The sequence below is a fragment of the Onychomys torridus genome, chromosome 1 (genome assembly GCF_903995425.1).
Source record: "Onychomys torridus chromosome 1, mOncTor1.1, whole genome shotgun sequence".
Classification (NCBI taxonomy): domain Eukaryota; kingdom Metazoa; phylum Chordata; class Mammalia; order Rodentia; family Cricetidae; genus Onychomys; species Onychomys torridus.
In genome coordinates, this window is record NC_050443.1 from 159,204,049 (window position 1) to 159,224,892 (window position 20,844).

The 20,844-nt window shown below is 41.9% G+C and overlaps 1 protein-coding gene across 1 annotated transcript in view; it reads left to right on the forward strand.

Annotated features, from left to right (window-relative positions):
* Positions 1–20,844, forward strand: part of Cc2d2b (coiled-coil and C2 domain containing 2B) — a 93,290-nt gene that overhangs the window by 18,755 nt on the left and 53,691 nt on the right. Inside the window, exons 9-15 of the mRNA XM_036181934.1 lie at positions 3,067–3,276; positions 8,392–8,489; positions 9,985–10,125; positions 15,126–15,228; positions 15,383–15,501; positions 18,921–19,098; positions 19,666–19,816. Coding sequence (XP_036037827.1) covers positions 3,067–3,276; positions 8,392–8,489; positions 9,985–10,125; positions 15,126–15,228; positions 15,383–15,501; positions 18,921–19,098; positions 19,666–19,816 — 1,000 coding nt within the window. The remainder of the gene's footprint in view (positions 1–3,066; positions 3,277–8,391; positions 8,490–9,984; positions 10,126–15,125; positions 15,229–15,382; positions 15,502–18,920; positions 19,099–19,665; positions 19,817–20,844) is intronic.

Sequence of the window (20,844 nt, forward strand, 5' to 3'; positions counted from 1 at the left end):
CGAAAACCACAATACAACAAACATTATTTGTATGATCCTCACTTTGTAACACGCAGCACCAAATGAATGGTGTTCAAGGGGACCACCACTGAAACTCCTAGCACCGTGGATTACTCTTCCCTGTTAGATTTGTCTTTTTTACAAGAATGAAATCATAGAAAAGTACTATTTGTATGCAGCAATAGTTATTTTTCTTCTGTATAGAAATCAATTGTATGAAAACCCCTTTTTATTTATCTGTTCTTCTATTGATGGCTATCAGGTGTACCTGGTTATTGGCCATTGTAACAACACTGCTGAGAAATGTCTGCACATGAGTTCTGACTATATGTGTATATGTATTTTCTGCTGGGTAAATATTGCAGAATAGAAACGCTGCTTTTAGGTTTGTATGCATTCAGTTTTGCTATGTAGTACCAAAATGTCGCTGTGGGGGTTTGAATAGGAGTGGCCCCTGTGGGCTCATATATTTGAATGTGTAGTCATCAGGGAGTGGCTCTATTTGAGAAAGATTAGGAGGCATGGTCTTGTTGGAGGACGTGTGTCACTGGGGGTGGGCTTTGAGGTTTCAAAAGCCCAAGCTGGCCAGGTCCAGTCTTTCTCTCTTCCTCCCTCCCTCTCCACACTTTCTGCTTCTTTCCCGCTCTCCATCTCTCTTTCCATCTCTCTCCTGCCTGCAGATCAGGATGTAGCTCTCAGCCGTTGCTCCGGTACCATGAGTGCCACCATGCTCCCCATCATGGTGATAATGGACTAAACCTCTGCAACTGTAAGCCAGCCCCAATTAAATATTTTCTTTTATAAGAGTTGCCGTAGTCTCCACACAAAAGAACAGTGATGAAAGAGAGTGGTTAATAAGAGAAAGGGTAATTCCTTGGCTTATAAGTTGAATGGTGGACTTTGGTCCTGTATACCAAGATGGAGAATTCTTGGGAATGGAAGTTCTAACTTACTTCTCCCAAGATAATTCATTCCTGTTCTAATTGTTTCCTGCTGTTGAATTAAAATCTCTGCCTCCTGAATACTCTACTTATTTGCACATTTTTGGCTATGGAGAACCCATAAAGCACGTTACCCCATGACAGCCGAACTATTTGAAGTCTGAAGTCACTCCATCCTGTAGCTTTTGCTTACAGTGTAAACTCACTCACATCCTCTGATTGTTATCCCTCAGCTCAGCTACTCTGTGTTAGCTTCTGAGGACCACAGACAGTAAGCACTGAATGAGCAAAGACCAGGCAAAGGCTAATGCCTCCCCACTGAACAAACAACCCAGTGTGTGTCGCAGCTAGCCAGTGCGGCATTGGCTAACGAGACAAGCTTCCTTCTCAATCTTGGATCTCTAAGTTTGCCATCTAACGGTTTTAAACTGAAACGGTTGTCTTTCTGGTGGTTTCCTGGGCAGTGGCCAGCTTACCAGTGTACTACTAACTGATCAGTTCTTTAGGGGGACTCGAGTTGGCAATTATATAGAGGACAGGGACTTAACAGATATGGTTAATAAAAACCAAGCTTTTATGGCTTTTCTCCTTCCTCCTTGATGCCACTAAAGCTGAGTTACTAACTCAGGAAAAAGTAGGGAGGCAGAGGATTAGGAACAGTGCTGGTGGCCTCTAGTTCATCCAGTCTGCCATATCAGGTGTAGGGTGGGACATTGTTTGTTGCAGCATAACAGCAGGGGTGACATCAATCACACAGACTGGAAGGCATTATCTTGTTAATTTTCTGTTTCAATAACACTATCACCGACTGTGTAAGCTTCAAAGAAGTTTACCGAGGCCCTGATTCTTCTCAACGTAGAGGGAAAACATAATGACCTTGCTGGCAGAGTCCCAAGGCAGTGCAGTGTCCTAGCAAGCGGCAGGGTGCATGAGAGACTCAGCAAAACAGACTTTTACAGCTGATGACCCACTCTTGAGGGAACCAGTTAATCCATTTGTCCTGGTTCCGTTTTTTTGACAGTTTGACACAAACTCCAGTAATCTGGGATAAGGAACTCCAACTGAGACAATGTCTCTGCCTGTAGGCAAGTCTGTAGAGCATGTGGGCCAAATAAAAACCCTTTCCTCTCCAGGCTGCTCCTGGTCAGGGTCTTTATTACAGCAAAAGAAAGCAGGCTAAGGCACCATTAATTGCAGATACTAATCATGTGATTGATCTGTTCATGAGCAAAGAGGACTGATAACCTCCGAAATGTCCCATTTGACCCTTCTCTGAGCAATCAAATTTCAGTGTGAGCTTCAGTGTGAAATGACTGGGCAGAAAAAGGAATATAAGGCATGAAGAGACCATTCAAACACCAACAGTAGACCTTTTATACCAGATTGATCCAGAGAGAGGACTCAGTGCTGCCCTTCTGAGGTGGATTCAGCCCTGGGAATTAGGTTAGACTGTCCATGCTAAGGAACTCCCCATCTCTCTCAAATAACATCACTAAAAATCAGCCTCACACATGTTTAGACACACATCCTTAAATTGAAGACAGTGGATGAAGGTATAGATGAACCATTTTGCACATAATCCAAGACCTTCAGACTGAAACAGTTTTAATGAAGGTATAATCTAGTATCCAAATGAAGGCAGTCTTTTGTAGAGAGAGGGACAAGGGACAGTGTCCTTAGCCTACTAGAGTCTGGGTTCCTTCAAGGGACTCTTCAGATGAGTACCAGTATGTTCACTTATAAATAAATTTTTAATAGATAATTCCATTGAACTCTGACTCACAAGACAAAACTCTTAATGCAAAAGTTGTAAAACAATTTGCCATGGTGTCCCTATAAAACATTATTTTGTACCTTGTAAATTGAAAGTCCAACATCCACATAACAATGACATAGATGACAATAATTTACAGCACGATGATTAAGATTATGTGTTAAAATAAGGTGTTGTAATAAAAAGGAAAGTGTAATATAAAACTTCAAAGATGAACCACCACTTGCTACCCTTATAGTTCTGAAGCTCTGGAATTTAAATGTGCCTGATACGTTATTTTATAAGGAAAAATTTCCTGTGGTTTCAAAGGCAACAGAATGAAATGAATTTGGACATATTTTTCTTTAAAAGGCATTGAAGCCTGACCTGGGATGCTGTTTTAGGAACAGGATGGATGGTCAAAGGGAAATATACCAACTGGATCTTAACATCGTGGGCTTGCAATTTAGCCATCATCCACTCTTCAATCAAGAACAAGTCCTGTGTGCCAGGTTGCTCCAGCTCTGTGAGTCTTTCCAGGACAGACAGAAGCAGAGTTTATCTCAGCTGCTCTATGAGAAGGTGAGGGGGGTCCAGTTGGCTTTCTAGGACCCCACACTTAATCCTGGAAGAGGACACTCTTGGAATAGAACAGCTAGCAGAGAACATTCTCCCTTAGTGCTTAAAGGTTTAAGTGAGCTGAGAACAAATTGGAAGGTTTAGCTTGCTGAGGAGGCAGCCTCAAGCCTGCCCCACAGGACATTTGCCAGAAGTAAAGTGTGGTGATATATTATGTATCAAATAAAACTTGCCTGAGGATCAGAGGACAGAGCCAGCCACTAGATTAAACATAGAAGCCGGGCAGTGGTGGCACACACCTTTAATCCCAGTACTTGGGAATCCCAGTGCTTGAGATCTCATGCTGTTGCTACCAGTATTTGGGAAGCACACACGCCATTAATCTAGCACTAGGAAGGAAGTGAAATGGCTGGGCAGAAAAAAGCATAGAAGGCATGAGGAGACAGGAACTAGAGTCCCTTTTCGGCTGAGGATTCAGAAAGAGGCTTTCAGTTAGAGGATTCATGGGGATAGGATCTTGCTTTCCAGCCTGAGGATTTGGAAGTGGTGAGAAGTTTCTGTTTCTCTGATCTTTCAGCATTTACCCCAATATCTGGCTCCAGGTTTTTATTATAAGATCATCTAGGATTCGTGCAACAGTAAAGCATCCACTAGTCAGTGCTTCTTTTGGCCCTATGATGCAAGAAGAACATTTGAAATTATGATGGTGTCTTAGAGTTTCTATTGCTGTGAAGAGACACCATGGCCACAGTAAGACTTACAAATGAAAACATTTAATTGTGGTGGTGGCTTACAGTTCAGAGGTTTAATCCATTATCATCATGATGGGAAGCAAGGCAGCATGCAGGCAGACATGGTGCTAGACAAGGAGCTGAGAGTTCTTACATCTTGACTTGCAGGCAACAGGAATTGATCTGAAACACTGGGTGTGGCTTGAGCATATCTGAGACCTCAAAGCCCTCCTTCACAGTGACACACTTCCTTCAACAAGGCCACACCCACTCCAACAAGGCCACACTTCCTAATAGTGCCACCTGCTTTGGGGACCACAAATGGCTTTCAAATCACCACAAATGGCTTTAAGAGGCACCACTTTTAAATCTTGTAATTTAGCATTTTGTATTAAAATAAATAACATTCTTGAACCTCCTGTGAAACTGAACAGTCTTCTTCTGAGGATGATTAAGTAGTTATCTATGGACATCATGAAGAGAGTCATAAATTCTGAAGAAACATCAAGAGATGTATACACTGATTATTGTGCTGTCTCTCATCTAAGCCTTCTTTGGGTCCCTGGCACCCAAGAATGTTGTTAACTAATGTTCTCTTAGAGAAAAAAAATTTCAGGTCTCATTCAACTGAGTATGCTTGAAATTAATAGTATACTATTTCACTAACCATGAAATGTTGATAGAGCTAGCAGGCATCTCAAAAAGTTGTGTATGAACTATACTTTAATGAATGTCTGCTTGTTAGATACAAGTGTAGCCTGCTGTGATGGTATACACCTCTAATTCCAGCTCAGGGAGGCTGAGGGAGGAAATTGCTTTCAGTTTGAGACCAGCCTGGGATAGATAGTAAAACCCTCTCTAAAAACATACTAGTGCAAGAATCCCAGAACTTGGTTCAACCGTTTGAATTGTATGTTATTGGTTATGTGAGAGAATTTAATAGAAGGGGTAAATAGATTAGTAACATGAGAATAGTCCCTATGAATACCAAAAATTCTAAGTTTTAGTGCAGCGTGATCATGGTGTTCATGCACAGAGGAGCTAATTCTGAAGTTGATACAGGTCCTTGAGAGTAATTTTATTTACAGGTTTCTGCTCTATATGATGTACCTAACAAAATTTTAATCTCATCTCTTTTTTTTAAACTTTCTTTTTATATTTTCTCTGTGTCTTTCACATCATGCATCTCAATCCCATTCATTTCCTCATTCCTTCATATCTGCCCTCTGCTTTTGCAACCCGCCCCCCAAAGTAAAATAAAATTTAAAAGGAAAAAAATCTCATTATGGAAGCTATAGTGTGACGCAGTGAGCCAGGCGGTAAACCCTTTGTCCATATATCTTTACTTGCAAGTGTTCATTGCAAAGAGTCATTGGTCTGGTTTGAGGCCTCTGCTTGTGCTATACTATCAATGCTGGGCTGTCACTGGAACTCCTCTTGGATATCCTGTTGCTGTCCTGTGTCCTGGAGATCCTGAAGCTTTGGGTCTGCAGGACTGGCCCCTACATGTGCTCCAGCAGATGATAAATGGGGTTGAAGTTGGGGTGGGCCAACTCAGAAACCTGGTTCTGGGCCTGGGTAGTTGCAGAGTTGGCCAACTGGCTAGCTCTCCCCCATTGTCACTCACCACCAGGGGGAGCTCTCCAGCATTGCCCTTCCCAGTTCACCCCTTGCATCAGTGAGCAAGGGGTGGGGCCAGTTCTTGTAGCTAGAGTTTTCCTGCCTGGCCCACAGTCAGGACAAATCTCTCTCGCCTGCCAGGCCCATAGACGCTCAGACCCAACCAAGTAAACACACAGAAACTTATATTGCTTACAAATGGTATGGCCATGGCAGGCTTCTTGCTATCTAGTTCTTATATCTTAAATTAACCCATTTCTGTTAGTTTATAAGTTGCCATGTGGCTTGTGGCTTACCAGTACCTTACATCTTGCTTGTCATGGCGATGGCTGGCAGTGTTTCTCCCACCCAGCCTTCCACTTTCCACAATTCTCCTCCTCCTTGTCCCGCCTACCCTATCCTTCCTGCCTGGCTACTGGCCAATCAGTACTTTATTTTAACCAATCAGAGCAACACATTTGACATACAGAACATCCCACAGCACTTCCCCTTTTCTTTTTTTCAAAAAGCAAGGTTTTAACTTTTATATAGTAAAATTTCAGATAACAAAACAATTATCAAGCAAGAATTACAGTTACAATATTAAAAAAGATATCCTATCTATCTTATATTTGTGAGTCCATGGTTTTATATCTAATTTATCTTTTATCATAACTGAGAAAATTATAACTATCTAGTCTTCAGCCACATCAAAGACCTCAGAAGGATATAATATTACCTGAGAACCGGGAGAAGGATGCAAGCAACTTTCAGGAGTCTTGCAGGGTAGACAGAGACACCTGGCAGTCTTGACAGTCACCTTATGTTCCTTTGTAAATTTGGGACATCTGTCTTCAGCCCACAAGGCTAGAGTCTCTTGGTCACTTTTCTTAGTGTCCTGTAGAATGTCTGGCAGTTTCCTCTGAGAAGCAGGAACCTGAAGGACCATTTTGTCAAGCAAAGTTCAGTGGTCACCTTTCTATGGGTCCTGAATGTCCAGTCGATCAAGCAGTCCAGGCAAGAACAGTTTCTTTCTCAAATGGCTATTTTTGCCAAGGTGTCCAGAAAGTCTAAGTTTTTAAAATATTTTAAATGCCATATTCTGTAGGTCTCTGAAGTATTTGAAGATTACCTATCTATCTGAAATATATCTATGTATACCTAGAAGACTTAACTAACATGGCTACAAGTACGATTATCATAGATGACTAATTCTTAATCTATTTTTAATTATCCATTACAATTTTAAATGAGCTATACAAACATAATACCTTAAACAAGAGTAGAAATATACACACAGTATAACAAAATTAACTTTAAGTTTGTATCAGTAGACTAAAATCTATACCAATGTAAAACATTTTAATCAAGTTGTTGCTCTTTAGAAGTAAGTTCATTAATCTACCCTTTCATCCTATTACATCTATATCAAGTTCTCTTGCTAACATGTCCTCAGGGTCAGCTCTATTGTGCTGCCAAGGTGAGGTGTGAGACCTTCTCTCCTGAGTGCTTCAGACGGTGAGGGGTGGGGCCAACTTTGTACAGCCCTACTCTCTCAGCCCTCAGTTGTGTCAGGAGCCACAGACATCAACAGAAAGGCAACTGCATCAGAGCCATGAACCCAGACGTGGGCCCTAGCCGCAGCCCAGCCCAGACATCACCACTGCCCTGGGTGACAATCTAGCCACCCACCTCAGCCTGCCCCTCACCTATTTCACCTCTTCAGATATGCCCCTGTCCACAGGGCGTGAACTACTCTGTCTCTCTCTTTCTCCCATACTGTGGTCATATACTGTGTATCCTAATAAACTTGGCCTGAAGATCAGAGAGACAAAGGAGCAAGGCACTGCCACATCTCACCTCTAGGACTCCTCAAGCATAAGGTGCTGAGAGGGCTCATGCTTTCTCCTCAGAGCCTGAGGTGGACTGCCTCAGGCCTGCATGTGGGATTTCTTGTCCTGCTTAGTCTGTCATGGTGCTGGGCAGGACCATGCCCCCTCATCATAAAAAGATCACAATAGTGCCCAGCTGCCTGGCACCTGGTTCCTGGCTGATGTGGAGGTATTGCTGGATTCCTCTCACAGGCTAGGGCTAGAAAGCCTAGGAAATTATCTCATCTTTAAAACCTTATGTAGCAACAATAATTTGTATCTCCATACAGTACTGCCTACTAATACATTTACAGAGCAGCTTTATCTTTATTGTTCATACTCATAGCCCTGTACATAAAATAAGCTGTTTGAAACCGTTGTTTGTCACATATTTCCACATTATAGTCTTACAGATCAGTCCTTATTCTGTTAACCAAGAAAAATGATCATTTAAGGACAACTGATAGTGTCTGGCATTTGACAGACCAAATTATAGTATTTTTTCCATGTATTATTATGATATGTGTGTGTAACTTCTAGCCTTTTATTCTATGTGTAACTTACGGCTGTGTCTTGAATAAAACTCAGCTCCAACATGATGCTTTGTCTCCAAAGGCGATCCTGGTGGCCACCACTGCCATTTCGGTACTGACTTGAAGAACTGTCTTCACTGTAGTCTGCTGCATACATTTATGCACTATAATGTGCATAAGGACCATCTCTTCCACTCACATGTTGGTCTAGTCTTACCTTGTTTTCATTACTAAACACTTACTAAATTGTGAAAGGTAGGCCAAACTTTACACTTTGTGTGATTCTGATGCACACTTCTGGACTTAGGTCTCTGCAGATGAGTTACAGTGGCAGTTACTTGTGTATGAAATACAGGAAAAAAAATCCTCTTTTCTTGATTGCAGCTGAAAGCACTGATGGATACTACCAAACTAGCCAGCAAAAACCCAGACACTAACCAGCTCACCAGAAAATCGCTACAAGATTACTATTGGCAGATAAGGTAGGTTTGGAGTGAGTCCTGCATACATCACATGTTTATTAAGCAGGTTAGATGACATGCTGTGCTTCCTTTGGGATATATACAATTTGAAAAATAGAACTTCCTACCCTTTAGGAGATTACAGAAACGTTGCCAGTCTTTCCTAAAGACTCATGTTAGTGTAGAAAACATTTCATAGAACTACCATAAGAAAACACTAGTAGGTTTAAATATGTACTGATGACAAGTTTCTTGATGAAAAAAAGAAACTTTCCAAAGAAAAAGTCTGGAGCTGGAAAGTAGAGTAACTGAAAAGGAAACAGGACTTGGTTTAAAAGTAGGTTTGAGCAGACTAAAAAGTCAGACAGTGCTGAGACTGTGAAACAGAAAATCACAGACTGGGTGACCTGAGAGCCCTTATTTAGACTGATACTCATCATAGGAGCTCCAAAAGGTTGTGACAGACCTGAGGAAGCTTGAAGCCATGGTACAGGAGAATGTGTCAGAGGAGGATACTGATCTAATAGCATCAGAAAGAGAGGAAAGGAAAGGGGAAGGTCTAGGTTCAAGATGGAGGAGCCATTAAAGTGACCTACTTCCTCCAGCGAGGCCCTACCACCTACCAGTGGTACAAACCAGATTATAGATCCATCTTTTAGTTAAGTTAGAATCCTGATAATCTAGTCACTTAACAGTACCATCCTTGGAGTATCCAAATGGGTTGTTGATAACAGTATTTGGAGGTAGGGCCTTTAAAGTTGATTAGATCCATGGTCATGGTTTGTGGTGGGTTTTAATGTCTTAATAAAAGGACTTTTGAGAGTGAACTCATCCACCATGAAGATGATACAGGTTGAATACTGAATGGTATTCTCTACCCTCAAGTATTTTAAATAATAACAGTCTTTCCCCAGCACCTTCCTAGAAGTGACTGATACTCTGGATTATCCTCATCATTACTTCTCATCAAAATCTCTGGAGATTCTGAGACCTGAAAATCTCCGAATTGTTCCTAAATTAGTGGCTGCAGGGCTGCTCAAATAGAACTTGAAACTTATGGGAGGACACCATTGTATCAGAGCGAATAAAAGCATTCACTGGTTTACACTGTTTGGTCATAAATAGTAGAGTACCAACCATAAATGATCTAAGTGTGTCACATAGCTAGCAGAAACATCACTAAGATGCCAGGGCTCCCAGCCCCTTTACTGTTCCTTTCTTCCAGCATCTTCTGCCCATTCCTTTTGGATCTCTCTGACTCCTCAGCTAGATTTCCCTTTTTCCAGAAAGATCCCATTTTAGCAGAGTGCTTTTGAATAGTGATAAAAACCTTTGCAGAGTCCATTTCTACTGGGTTTTCTGTGGATAAAAGAAGTGCATCCTAAGATAGAGGTTCCAGATATGGGTCAAGTAGGGGGAACAGATTGGTTCAGTCTGGTATGTCCTTCTACAGTGTTCCAAGTGACTTTCGGTTCTAACCTAGCAGCCCACTCTTGGTCTGCAATTATTTTCACAGTGACACAAAGCGGCTGTATGAGGCAGAAAGAGAAAAGGACCACTCCCTACTGCACAGTGTTTTACAGACTTGGAAACAGATGAAAACTCTCCGGCAAAAGCAAGGGTTTACAAGCACCCCAGTAAAGCTGCAGTTTTATAAGTAAGTGGTCACTCTATTTGTGTCCACTGGTGTCTGAGGAGGTGCCTTTGAATACAGAGAATTCAAGCTTTCTGGAAAAAGATGTAAAAGAAACAGTTATTTCATGTACTCGGTAAAGGCCTGTGTCTTGACTAAAGAAACAAATCTTACAAATCAGCTAGAAAGCAGCTTGAATTGAAAGTGGCCAAAGGGTTTGGACAAATGAGCCCCAGGAGGTAAGTGGATGGGAGATGAACAATGAAAATATGCTTAGCAACATGCCAGAGAAAAATGTAAGTTAAAGCCACGGTGAAACATTATTAACATACCTGTCCAAATGGCTAAGAACAAAAAGTCATTAACAGATAGATGCTGCCAAGGATGCTGGGGAGCAAAAATCTCCACTTGTTGCTGAGGGACACAGAAGTGGTCTGGCACTTTCTCACAAAGTTGAATGTGGACCAATCATACTCCATATTTAAAATATGGTGAAACATATTTTAAATAATTAGATTGAGTCATAAAAGTGCATCTACTATATGGGAATTCTAATTTGGAAATCATGTAAGCTGTTTATGAACTCCAGAGAAATAACTCTTGACAACTCTTTTTCCTGAGTCTATCTTTTTCTTTTTCTTTTCTTTCTTTTTTTTTTTTTTTGCCAGAGCTGAGGACCAAACCCAGGGCCTTGCGCTTGCCAGGCAAGTGCTCTACCACTGAGCTAAATCCCCAACCTTGTCTATCTTTTTCAAACTGCTAAGGGTGAGTTGTTTCAGGCACCTAGGAAAGGCACGCTGCCCTGCTGTGCAGTAGCTTTTAACAAAAGCATTTCCGACAGTTTCTAAACTCAAATCCAACATGGAACTTCATCTTAACTTCCCAAATCAATTCAAGCTTGAAATTGCTTTTAATCTTTTAAACCACTCGACATACCCATGTAGCATGAACTCAAAAGGATAGCCACAGATACCACAAGGCTATTCAGAATTGTGGTGTTGAGCACATAATATGTGTTCCTCAAATCTTGTTTCCATTGCTTTGAACTCCAGTCCTACCAGAGGCTCTCAGTGTGGGCTCTTTCTAGCATGAAACAGATTTGGGCTGGGATTTATCACAGTGCTCTTGCTTTGAAACTCCTGAGCTAAATCCCAGAGTGTCAGTGACTAGGTTGGTCCTAGCAGGGCTTATAAGGTTCCAGTGATCCTAAAGTATCATTCAGATCAACTAGAAAAGCAGCATGTTCAGTGCTCCTGAGAATTCTTTTTCCTGGACAACTTTACCCTTCTTGTACTACTAACCAGCCTAGTCCTGGTAGATCCTAACTAAACAAGATTGTAGCCACTTCTCCAGAAAAGACAACTTGTGACAAGGAAGCTTGGTGCCGACATGCTGCCTCCCTCTCGAGTTTTGCTTGGGGCACAGAATCTGATGTTCCCTAGTAATATTCCTCAGTGAGGTAGTTGAGTGAACTGCTAGATGTATGTTAGAAATAAAAATGTGGGGTACTGGAGAGATGGCTCAGCGGTTAAGAGCACTGACTACTCTTCCAGAGGTCCTGAGTTCAATTCCCAGAAACCACATGGTGGCTCACAACCATCTGTGATGAGACCTGGTACCCTCTTCTGGCCTGCAGTCTTACATGCTGTATACATAATAAATAAATAAATCTTTAAAAAATTGTGGAAACTGGTAGCTTAGTATTAACTACTGATGCCACCAGTGTCCGTGATACTCCTTAAGGAAAGGGGAGACAGTGAGATTAGGAGAGGCTCAAGAGCAGATACCTGAGAAACAACTTTAAGTGGCTTAGGAGAGGAGAGACCAAACCCAAACAGAGGAGCATCAGTGAGCACTGTATGTATGTACAGTAGGAAAGAAGGTCTGATTACGAAGAATGCTTCTGAGATACTGACTGGCTTTCTGACATGGAGGAGATGATAGTCTCAGCTAAAGCATGTTTTATAAAGTAGCAGTGGCTGACAGGAACTATCAGGAAGTTGAAGAGAAAGCTGATCATCTCATTCTGGCTAGAAACTCACCTTGTCAAGTGTGAGCATCACTTCATTCAACTTAGAGAGACCTGGGCTAGTGAGATAGCTCAGTGGGTGACAGCATGTGCTGCCAAGTGTGACAACCTGAGTTCAATCCCCAGGACCCATATGGTAAAAGGAGAACTGACTCCTGAAAGTTGTCCTCTGGCCTCTCCATGTATGCCATGGTGTTCCTGTGTGTTAATCCAGAGTTCCCAAGAGATCAAATCTGATGCAAAAGCAAAGGAGTCTTTTTAATGTTGTGAGTTAACTCGGGCCTCTCTTTCTATATGACACAGCAGCAGAGCAGGAGAGACCCAGAGTAGCAATGGGTAAGATTTTTATAGGGAGTTAAGCAAGAGAGGTTTTGGGGTCTACAGACTGCATAACAACAGACTCAGGATTGGTGCACCTCCCATCTGGAGGTGCTGTCCTTGGCTTAATTAGCTTGCAGCTGCAGGAAAACTCGTATCTCTTATAGTGATTGCTATGGTTACCACATTTTTTTCTTTATTGTGAACTGGCTTGTTGTAACTTTGAATTTTTAACTTTTACCATATGGGGACATGCTGTGGGGTGTTCTGTATGCTGTGAATATGTATTGCTCTGATTGGCTGATAAATAAAATGCTGATTGGCCAGTAGCCAGGCAGGAAGTATAGGCAAGATAAGCAGACAAAGAGAATTCTGGGAAGAGGAAGGCTGAATCAGGAGTCGCCAGCCAGACACAGAGGAAGCAAGATGTCAGGGCAGAACTGAGAAAAGGTACCAAGCCACATGGCTAAACATAGCTAAGAATTATGGGTTAATTTAAGTGTAAGAACTACTTAGTAATAAGCCTGAGATAATAACCATACAGTTCGTAATTAATATAAGCCTCTCTGTGTTTATTTGGGTCTGAGCAGCTGCAAACTGGGTGAGACACAGGAAAACTTCCAACTACAGGGACATCTGGTGTTTATTTTTGTTTTGTTTTGTTTTGTTTTTTAACTAGTGCTAGGCCCAAGGTCAGGGGCTCAAGGGTACATTGTGCTGTGCCAGGGGCCTACATCCTATTGGGTCTTTTCTGTAGCCTGTCATGGCTGCAGAATGGCCAAGGCAGGGGTCTGGGCAAGGGCCTGGTTTCCTCAATGTGTATGAGCGACTCACCCTACCTAAATTAATAAATATATGAAAAATATATGTATACTTCATACATAGACACATATATTACACACACACACACACACACACACACACACACACACACACACTTTTTAAAAGGTAGAGAGAAACTGTCTGAGCCATTTGCCACCAGCTACCATATCCAAACCACAACACTGGTAAGTACAGGGAACTCAGATCCATGTAGATATGTCTTCACTTATGTTCTCTGTTGGTTACTACTACCTGGAGGGATTCAAATCACTAAGAAGTGCTTAAGATGAGAAGATGTGAGAAGGTGAATACAAGCCACACAGGGGAGATCCTACACTTATAGACTAACCAGAATCTTGTCATTTTCCAAATGGTCCAGAATAAAAAGGAGCCCACAAACCCAAGATCACTATACCTCAACAACTGTCCCCAAGGGATTCTAGATAGAATAGCCTCAGGACACATGACTAATGACACCCCGTCTCTAATTTACTAATAACACTGGTTCTCCAAATTACTGTCCATTAGAATCACCTGGGACTTGTAACAACCACTGTTCCTATTTAATTGGTATGGTGCATGGTCTGAGCCCAGGAGTCTTAAAATTGAACTTCCCTAAGTAATTTAATATGTTATGAAGTTTGAGCCATTGCATTGAAGTACAATAAGTCAGCTGATTCCATATTGATGGCTGTGAGTCAGAGAAGAGTAATAATGGCTATCTTTTGTCTTACTGCAAATGTTTGGCCATGCACTTTACTTAAAATGCCACCTGCATTTGGCCTTCACATCCACCTGACTCTCAGATGAGGGCAGGCCGAGAGCACTCCAGTTATTTGTCTGAATTTTGTAGTGTCACCAATGAGGCTGGGTTTTCAACACATGTACCCTGGTCTCGAGCCTGGACCGGTATTATATGCAGTGGCATCCCTGTGTTCTGTTTCAGAAGGACAAAGCATGTAATATTTTAAACAGCTCTACTAGGATACACTTCACAGTTCGTCAGTTTTTAAATAGATTCCAGAGTCTTAGAGCACTTACATCACCCAAAAAGAAACCACCTTCCTCACATGTGCGGACAGGTTTCATTTCCCTTGGGACTGCATCTTACTGAGGAATTGCTGGGTCACATGGTAATAACCTGGTTAGCATTCTGGGGAGCCTCCAGACTGCTTTCCAGAGTAGCTCTGCCCTTTTACACTCTGAACAGAGCATACATTGTCTCAGGCAACTCCCTTCCTAAAGCTTAAAAATAAAAACTAAAACTTTGAACTGAAAATCACAAAGCCCCCCAGTCAAGAAAATTCAGCTCCCAGGACAGTTACTTTCTGAAAATATTCCAGATAAGTGGAACTTTATTGAATTGTAGTAGTGTCCACTGCACATGGCTGTGAGAACTGAGTCGATGTGTATCAAGTACTTAGGGCACACATGCTCAGTAAGTACTGGGAGTTAACCAATGCCGGCGGTAGCAGAAACAGTCGTGGCACTGTGAGCTCCTTGCTGTTAGCGCATCAACCCCAGAGACCAGCTGGGATGTGGACCCACTATCCCTCCAGTCACCGACCTCTACACCAGGTCTTGTTTGCATAGCTTCAACCACGAAAGACAAAAATGAGATTCTAGACGCACGACCTTCAGTTTACATTATCCCCGTTTTCCTGGCTGCTTTTCTCACCTGAGGGGAGATGGCCTTCGAAAAGGCTTCGAATGCTGGTGAGAGATTTACCAATGGTGAAAAGGGCAGAAAAGCTTAGGAAGGTTTTTTTGGCTTTTTTAAAAAAAAATTATCTCTAACAAATCCCAAATACCTACATTACTTCTGCTCTAAACCATTTTATTTATTGTTAATTAGGATAAAAATGAACACATGGGATGAGCAGAACCAAGCGGAAACGTTGGGAGTATCTGGGGAAGAAAGTAAAGAAATGCCGTTTCAGAATGAAGCCACACAGGAGGTACGTAGTGTGCTCACTGGCACCTGCTGTCCTAACTCGTTGGAGGCTTTCATTGTTTGGTATGTGCTTCTTGGTACGTGCAGCAGAAACCAGACAAATGCAAGTGTCAGCAGTTTACCTGGTAAATTATACGTCCTCTGTTTTTGGTTTCTAGAGACTCCCCTATCCAGCTCCAGACCTGGAAGGAATGGAAGTGGAAAAAATAAAGCCAATCACGCTGGTGCCACAGCTTTCTTTCACAGCAGAATTGACAAACATATCCAAGTGTTCACTGTAAGCACCTCAGAGAGCTGGTTCTTCCTCACCAGTTACCTACCTACTAGACTGTTTCTAATCACAGTGTCAGATTTCTTGAGTCCCAGGTGTTGGACACTGCTGCATTTGCATATATTCATTTTCACATTCCATTGTCCCCACTGCTCTGTGCAGTGGGATGCTGTCCTCATCTTGGAAGTAAGGGAGTTTATTCTAATGGAAGGTAAAGTTGCTCCAGGCCATAAATCAAGTACATTCCTGAGGAAGGACACAAACCATTTGAACTTGCAGTACAACCTATACTGTCTTTACCAGCAAGCCCGATATATTAGTAAGTTTTACACTTTGTCATCGTATTCAGGTAGAGATGGTGGATGTAAAGCCACTGTTATTATATTGTCACCATGCTCATGATGGAACACCTAGCATTTATGAGAACTGTTCCATATCAAGAGGGCCCCTTGGACAGTTCCTCTCTTTGACAGTGCAAATTTCATCCTTCCCAGATTTCTTCCTTGTCCTTGCCTATGACATTATGCATACATAAATATACCCATTTCTCTCATCCACTAGGCTTACAGATCCCATCTCCCATAAACAGGATATTGCAGCTTAGGGCACCGAACCACATCTGGTTTTCTACTTCTCAATCTCAGAAGAGGCAGGACAAATTCATCGTTGAGTATTGTGAATGCATCATTTAGCACCAAGTTGGAACACGGATAACACCCCAATAAATACTCACATTTACAAGCAAATAAATGGATGGTTATATTGAAAAGAAAGCACAAAGAATAGCAGACAGACGGGCACAATTAGCACCACCCTCTTTCTGAGCAAAGGTGCAGCAGACAAGCAGCCTTTTATTTGTCCTTTAATGAGGGCCTAAGATAATTTATTAGGTAAAACATGTACAAAAGACCCATCAAAAAGAAGGAAGGGAAATGAACCTTGAAAAGAAATTGGAGGGCATCTGGGCCACAGTGAAGAAATGGCCAGCATGACCGTTCCATTTGGGGGAAGGTCTTTATCGTGAATAAGAGAGAGAAAAATATCCAAAGAGAGAAAGAGGAATAGAGTGGACATGGCCAGAGCTGTCTACGAGAGGGGAAAGAGCACCAGAGAGCAGATAGAGGAGTGAGATGGCACCAGAGAGCAGAGGATGGACAAATCGTGAGGACTATAAGGAGGATGGCTGGCTGGGGGAAGGACTCCTTTGGGGGATGGAAACCCCAAGTTCCTGAGGAATGCTGGCTTCTGTCTAACAGCCAGACATCCTTCTGTAGTCCATTGAGCTCATTTCTAGACATATGGAGAGCCTGAGACCCGAGAGAAGGAAAGAGGATCCTCCATGTCAGAAAACCTAGAAAGGGCTTAGTGTGGTTAAGGCAAAAGGAAATACAGCTTCCAAAGCCATGGCTGTCAGATAGTGCAGCTGGCTGCCGATTTACAGATGAACAAAATCGATTCTTTAGAAAGGAGTAAAATATACTACGGCCAGAAATGAAAAGAATACAGAAACAAGGGGAAGATTAAAGATGGTTTACAACAGAAGAAAGGGGCGCTGTCTCCTGAAGATAATATAATTTTGAATTGATAATTTTTCTTAACATAGAGAGCACGGTCTATGATCTATAAGACCCTCAGCAATTAGGATGTCCACACATGATTTGACTTTGAAATATGCTCAGGTTATTCAAACAAACATTCCTTATAATGTCATGATAATATAAAAAGTTAAAACAGATATCTCACTAAGCAGGAATGCTGCTGCAGGGTTTCCCTGGGGAAATCTTCTCTGGTGAGAACACTTCTGACCCTAGTAGGCTTTACCCACATCTGCCGTGAAGTCCTTCAGCTGTGATAAGTGTAAGGATGGCATTGATGGAGGTCCAGGAAGTTCTCAAGAATGCTGGCCAGCAGCCTGTGTGAGCCCAGTGACAGTGCCAGAAGTTCAACAGCTACTGAGGCCAGAGCCACACAGAGTCTCAAAGACTTCTTGCTGATGGGTATCAACACAGAGGCTGGAAAAGCCCTGTCTTGGGAGCGTGATACTAGAGATCATTCCCAAAGTTCAAAGTGTATCATGCTATTGTGCGGTTATCAGGGCTCTCCTCTGGGGGGCTGGTTCACCAGCACACTAACGCCACCTTGGGGTCAGTTCATTAACTATATCTGAGCTGTGGGGTGACCTGCCAGGAGCTTGCTTCTGAGGCCTACATTTCTAGTGGCAATCTTAGGCATCATATTTCAAGTCACTTAAAATGGCTTTTGAGTTACACAAAGTGGTTTTATACTTATGTTCCTAACACATAATCTATTTGTGAGTACGTTGTTAAAACTACTTTCAGAGGATAACACACAGGGCAGCTTTCTTTGGGGTAATTGGGAAGGTGGAATAAGCATGGTTTGTCTCCTGGCCTTCTGAAAGGGTTACAAGAGGATTAGAAAAACAATGGGCCAGGCGGTGGTGGCGCACGCCTTTAATCCCAGCACTTGGGAGGCAGAGCCAGGCGGATTTCTGTGAGTTCGAGGCCAGCCTGGTCTCCAAATCGAGTTCCAGGAAAGGCGCAAAGTTACACAGAGAAACCCTGTCTCGAAGAAAAAAAACAAAAAAACAAAATACAAAACAAACAAAAACAAAACAAACATACAAACAAAACAAAACAAAATAAAACAAAAAAAGAAAAAAGAAAAGAAAAGAAAAACAATGGGAAGAGACTCAGGCCCATAAATTGATTACGGCAGAGGGGAGAAGGGTTTCAGGCCTCTGTCTAGGGCTTACCTCCTAAGAAGAGTTCTAAGATGAAGCCTTAATCCTCACTGGGCCAGTTGTTCTGTGGCTGAGAAGACAGAAACTGGCTAGGTGAATGAACAGGCATAGGGAAGACTGGGGATTTCCTGTCACTAACCGGGTGATTTTATGACCAGCAAGTGTTTCTATATAGACCTCAGGAAAGTGGCATATTGTCTCACCTATGGTGGTGAAGCCTGAGGGATTTATAATTCTTTTAACAGAAAAGAACAATGACGTGTGTGTGTGTGTGTGTGTGTGTGTGTGTGTGTGTGTGTGTGTGGTTTTGTGGTTGTTGTTTTTGTAAACCCTCCACCCCCATGCCAAAGTCTCCCCCTTCCCTCTCTTATAAGACATCTGGTAGGTGTTATAGTTTCTTTAAGATAGGACTTGGCAGAATTAACAGAAAAACCTTGATTTCAGTTCATTTCAATTTTTGAATGTGCATATTTCTTCAAAAATGATTACTGTAAAAAGGATATTTTTATCACACACAGGCAGGTGCTATTTGACTTAAAGACAAAATTTATCTTCTGAAATAATCATTTTTTAACGTCCTAAGGTAATGTTGGGGAAAAAATAACATTTTACATTGTCTCTGATTTTGTGGGTCATCTAATGGTTTGTTTGATTTTTTTTTTAGATATGAGCAAAAGAGGAGAGCCAAAATTCAGAAGCTTAAATATTTTATCAAAATATTTTACAATGATAAACAGGTTTCTTGTACTTCAATATCTCCGCTACAGTTTGATTTTAAAGTCATGTTTCAACAGATTTTTAACATTCAACTGTTATATTGGCCTGAAACAATCTGCTTGGAGGTATGCCGTTTCATTTATGTTTCTGTCTTATTTTATGTCAAATGTGTCATTTTCTCCTGTCAATGCCTGTTTTATAGCAGCTTATTTCTTTTATATTAATGAATACCTTATTTCTATAACAATGTATTTTCACATTTAATAAATGCATAACTACCTCCACTATGGTCTTTCATGTCTTAAGTACAAAATTATTTGTACAGACCCCTGATCTCAAAGGCTCACGTGTTTAAATACATAGTGTTCGGTTGGTGGCACTATCTGGGAAGGCTATGGAACCTTCAGCAGGTAGAGCCTTGCTGGAGGAAGAGAGTCAATGTAATAAACAAAACTGAGGTGTTCTAGCTGGTCCCCACTTCCTGTTCTTGCTGCTTTGTGAGTGCAGTGGCAATGTGACCTGCCAGCTTCCTGTTCCCACCTTAACTTTGTGAATAAAACATAACAGAACAATGCTATTTTCATATAGCATGTTTTCAAAAATGATACAAACTTGTTATTGAGAGTTCTTATATTTTTCTGTTGTTCCTGTTTTGCATTTGGTGAGTTCTCAATCATTTATTTTATGTTTAGGTTTATGAAATAAGTAAAAGGACAAGTTTACTGGTTAAACTCTATCTGCCTTTACCCAACAAGACAGAGCTGAAAGACAAGACTGTCCTGGAATATACAGAATTTAGTTCTGATAAACTAGTCATACCTGTGGATGGAGGTGTAGGAAGCAGTGAGTATTTCCAGTCTCTCCCCTCGCTTTCTTCATGTGTACCAAATCCCAATTGAACCTGGGTTGTACTCTTGAGTAAAAAATCCTAGCTGCGTGTTCTGTGACAAAACCTTTCCTGGGAAGACACAACACACATGTCTACTAACCTCAGATAGGGATCCCACCACAGACCAAAGTATGGAGACCACCAAGGTCCAACTTCGTGAAACAGTGAGTTTTGTTGTGGTTACTTACAGGAGCAGAAATGACTCAAAGACAGTTGCATCCCCAAAGCCCACTCTAGCATGAGTGACAGCTCACAAAGCTGGGAACTTGGAGCACACCTGAGCAGCCTGCACTCAGCTCAGCAGGTTGGAAAGAGTCCTTTCCAGGCGCCTCAGTTGGTCTAAACCATTTCCAGGCAGCCTGGCTGGTATCTGCTTCTCCCAGGCAGCTGGTCTGGTCTCAGAGTCTTCTTTGAAGCCCAGCTTCCCTTCCACTCAGAGGGATTCTCAACTTTTATTGCTCATTCTGGCAAGGAAGGGGTCTAGTGAATCTGGTCAGTTTGAGGGACTTCCTGAAGCTGTTGAGTTGTTTCCCTGCAGGGTAGAATGTTTCACTCTGGAGGTAATTTACACCACCCTGGCTATGGTAGCACCTGCCTGTAATCCCAGCTCTTGGAAAGCCCCGGAAGATGAAGACTTCTAGACCAGCCTGGGCTCCATAGCAAGTCTGAAAACAAACAAACAAACAAACAAACAAATAAATAAATAAATAAATCCCATTTCTACTATTTGGTTACAAAAAAAAAAAAAATTACTCCAGGTGTCAAAAACTAGATTGTTTAAAACTTTGTCTTGAATTACATCTTTGGGAAATTTAAACATTGCCATGAACATTGCACCTGTCTGTGCTTCTCCTAGTCCTGTGGAGCAGGAGCATTGTGGGTTCTGGAATGTGAGCTCTAGGGTTGGGGTGTGTATTTGTGTGGTATGTAGGGGGTGTAAGTGTGTGTGTGTGTGTGTGTGTGTGTAATTGTGTGGTGTGTA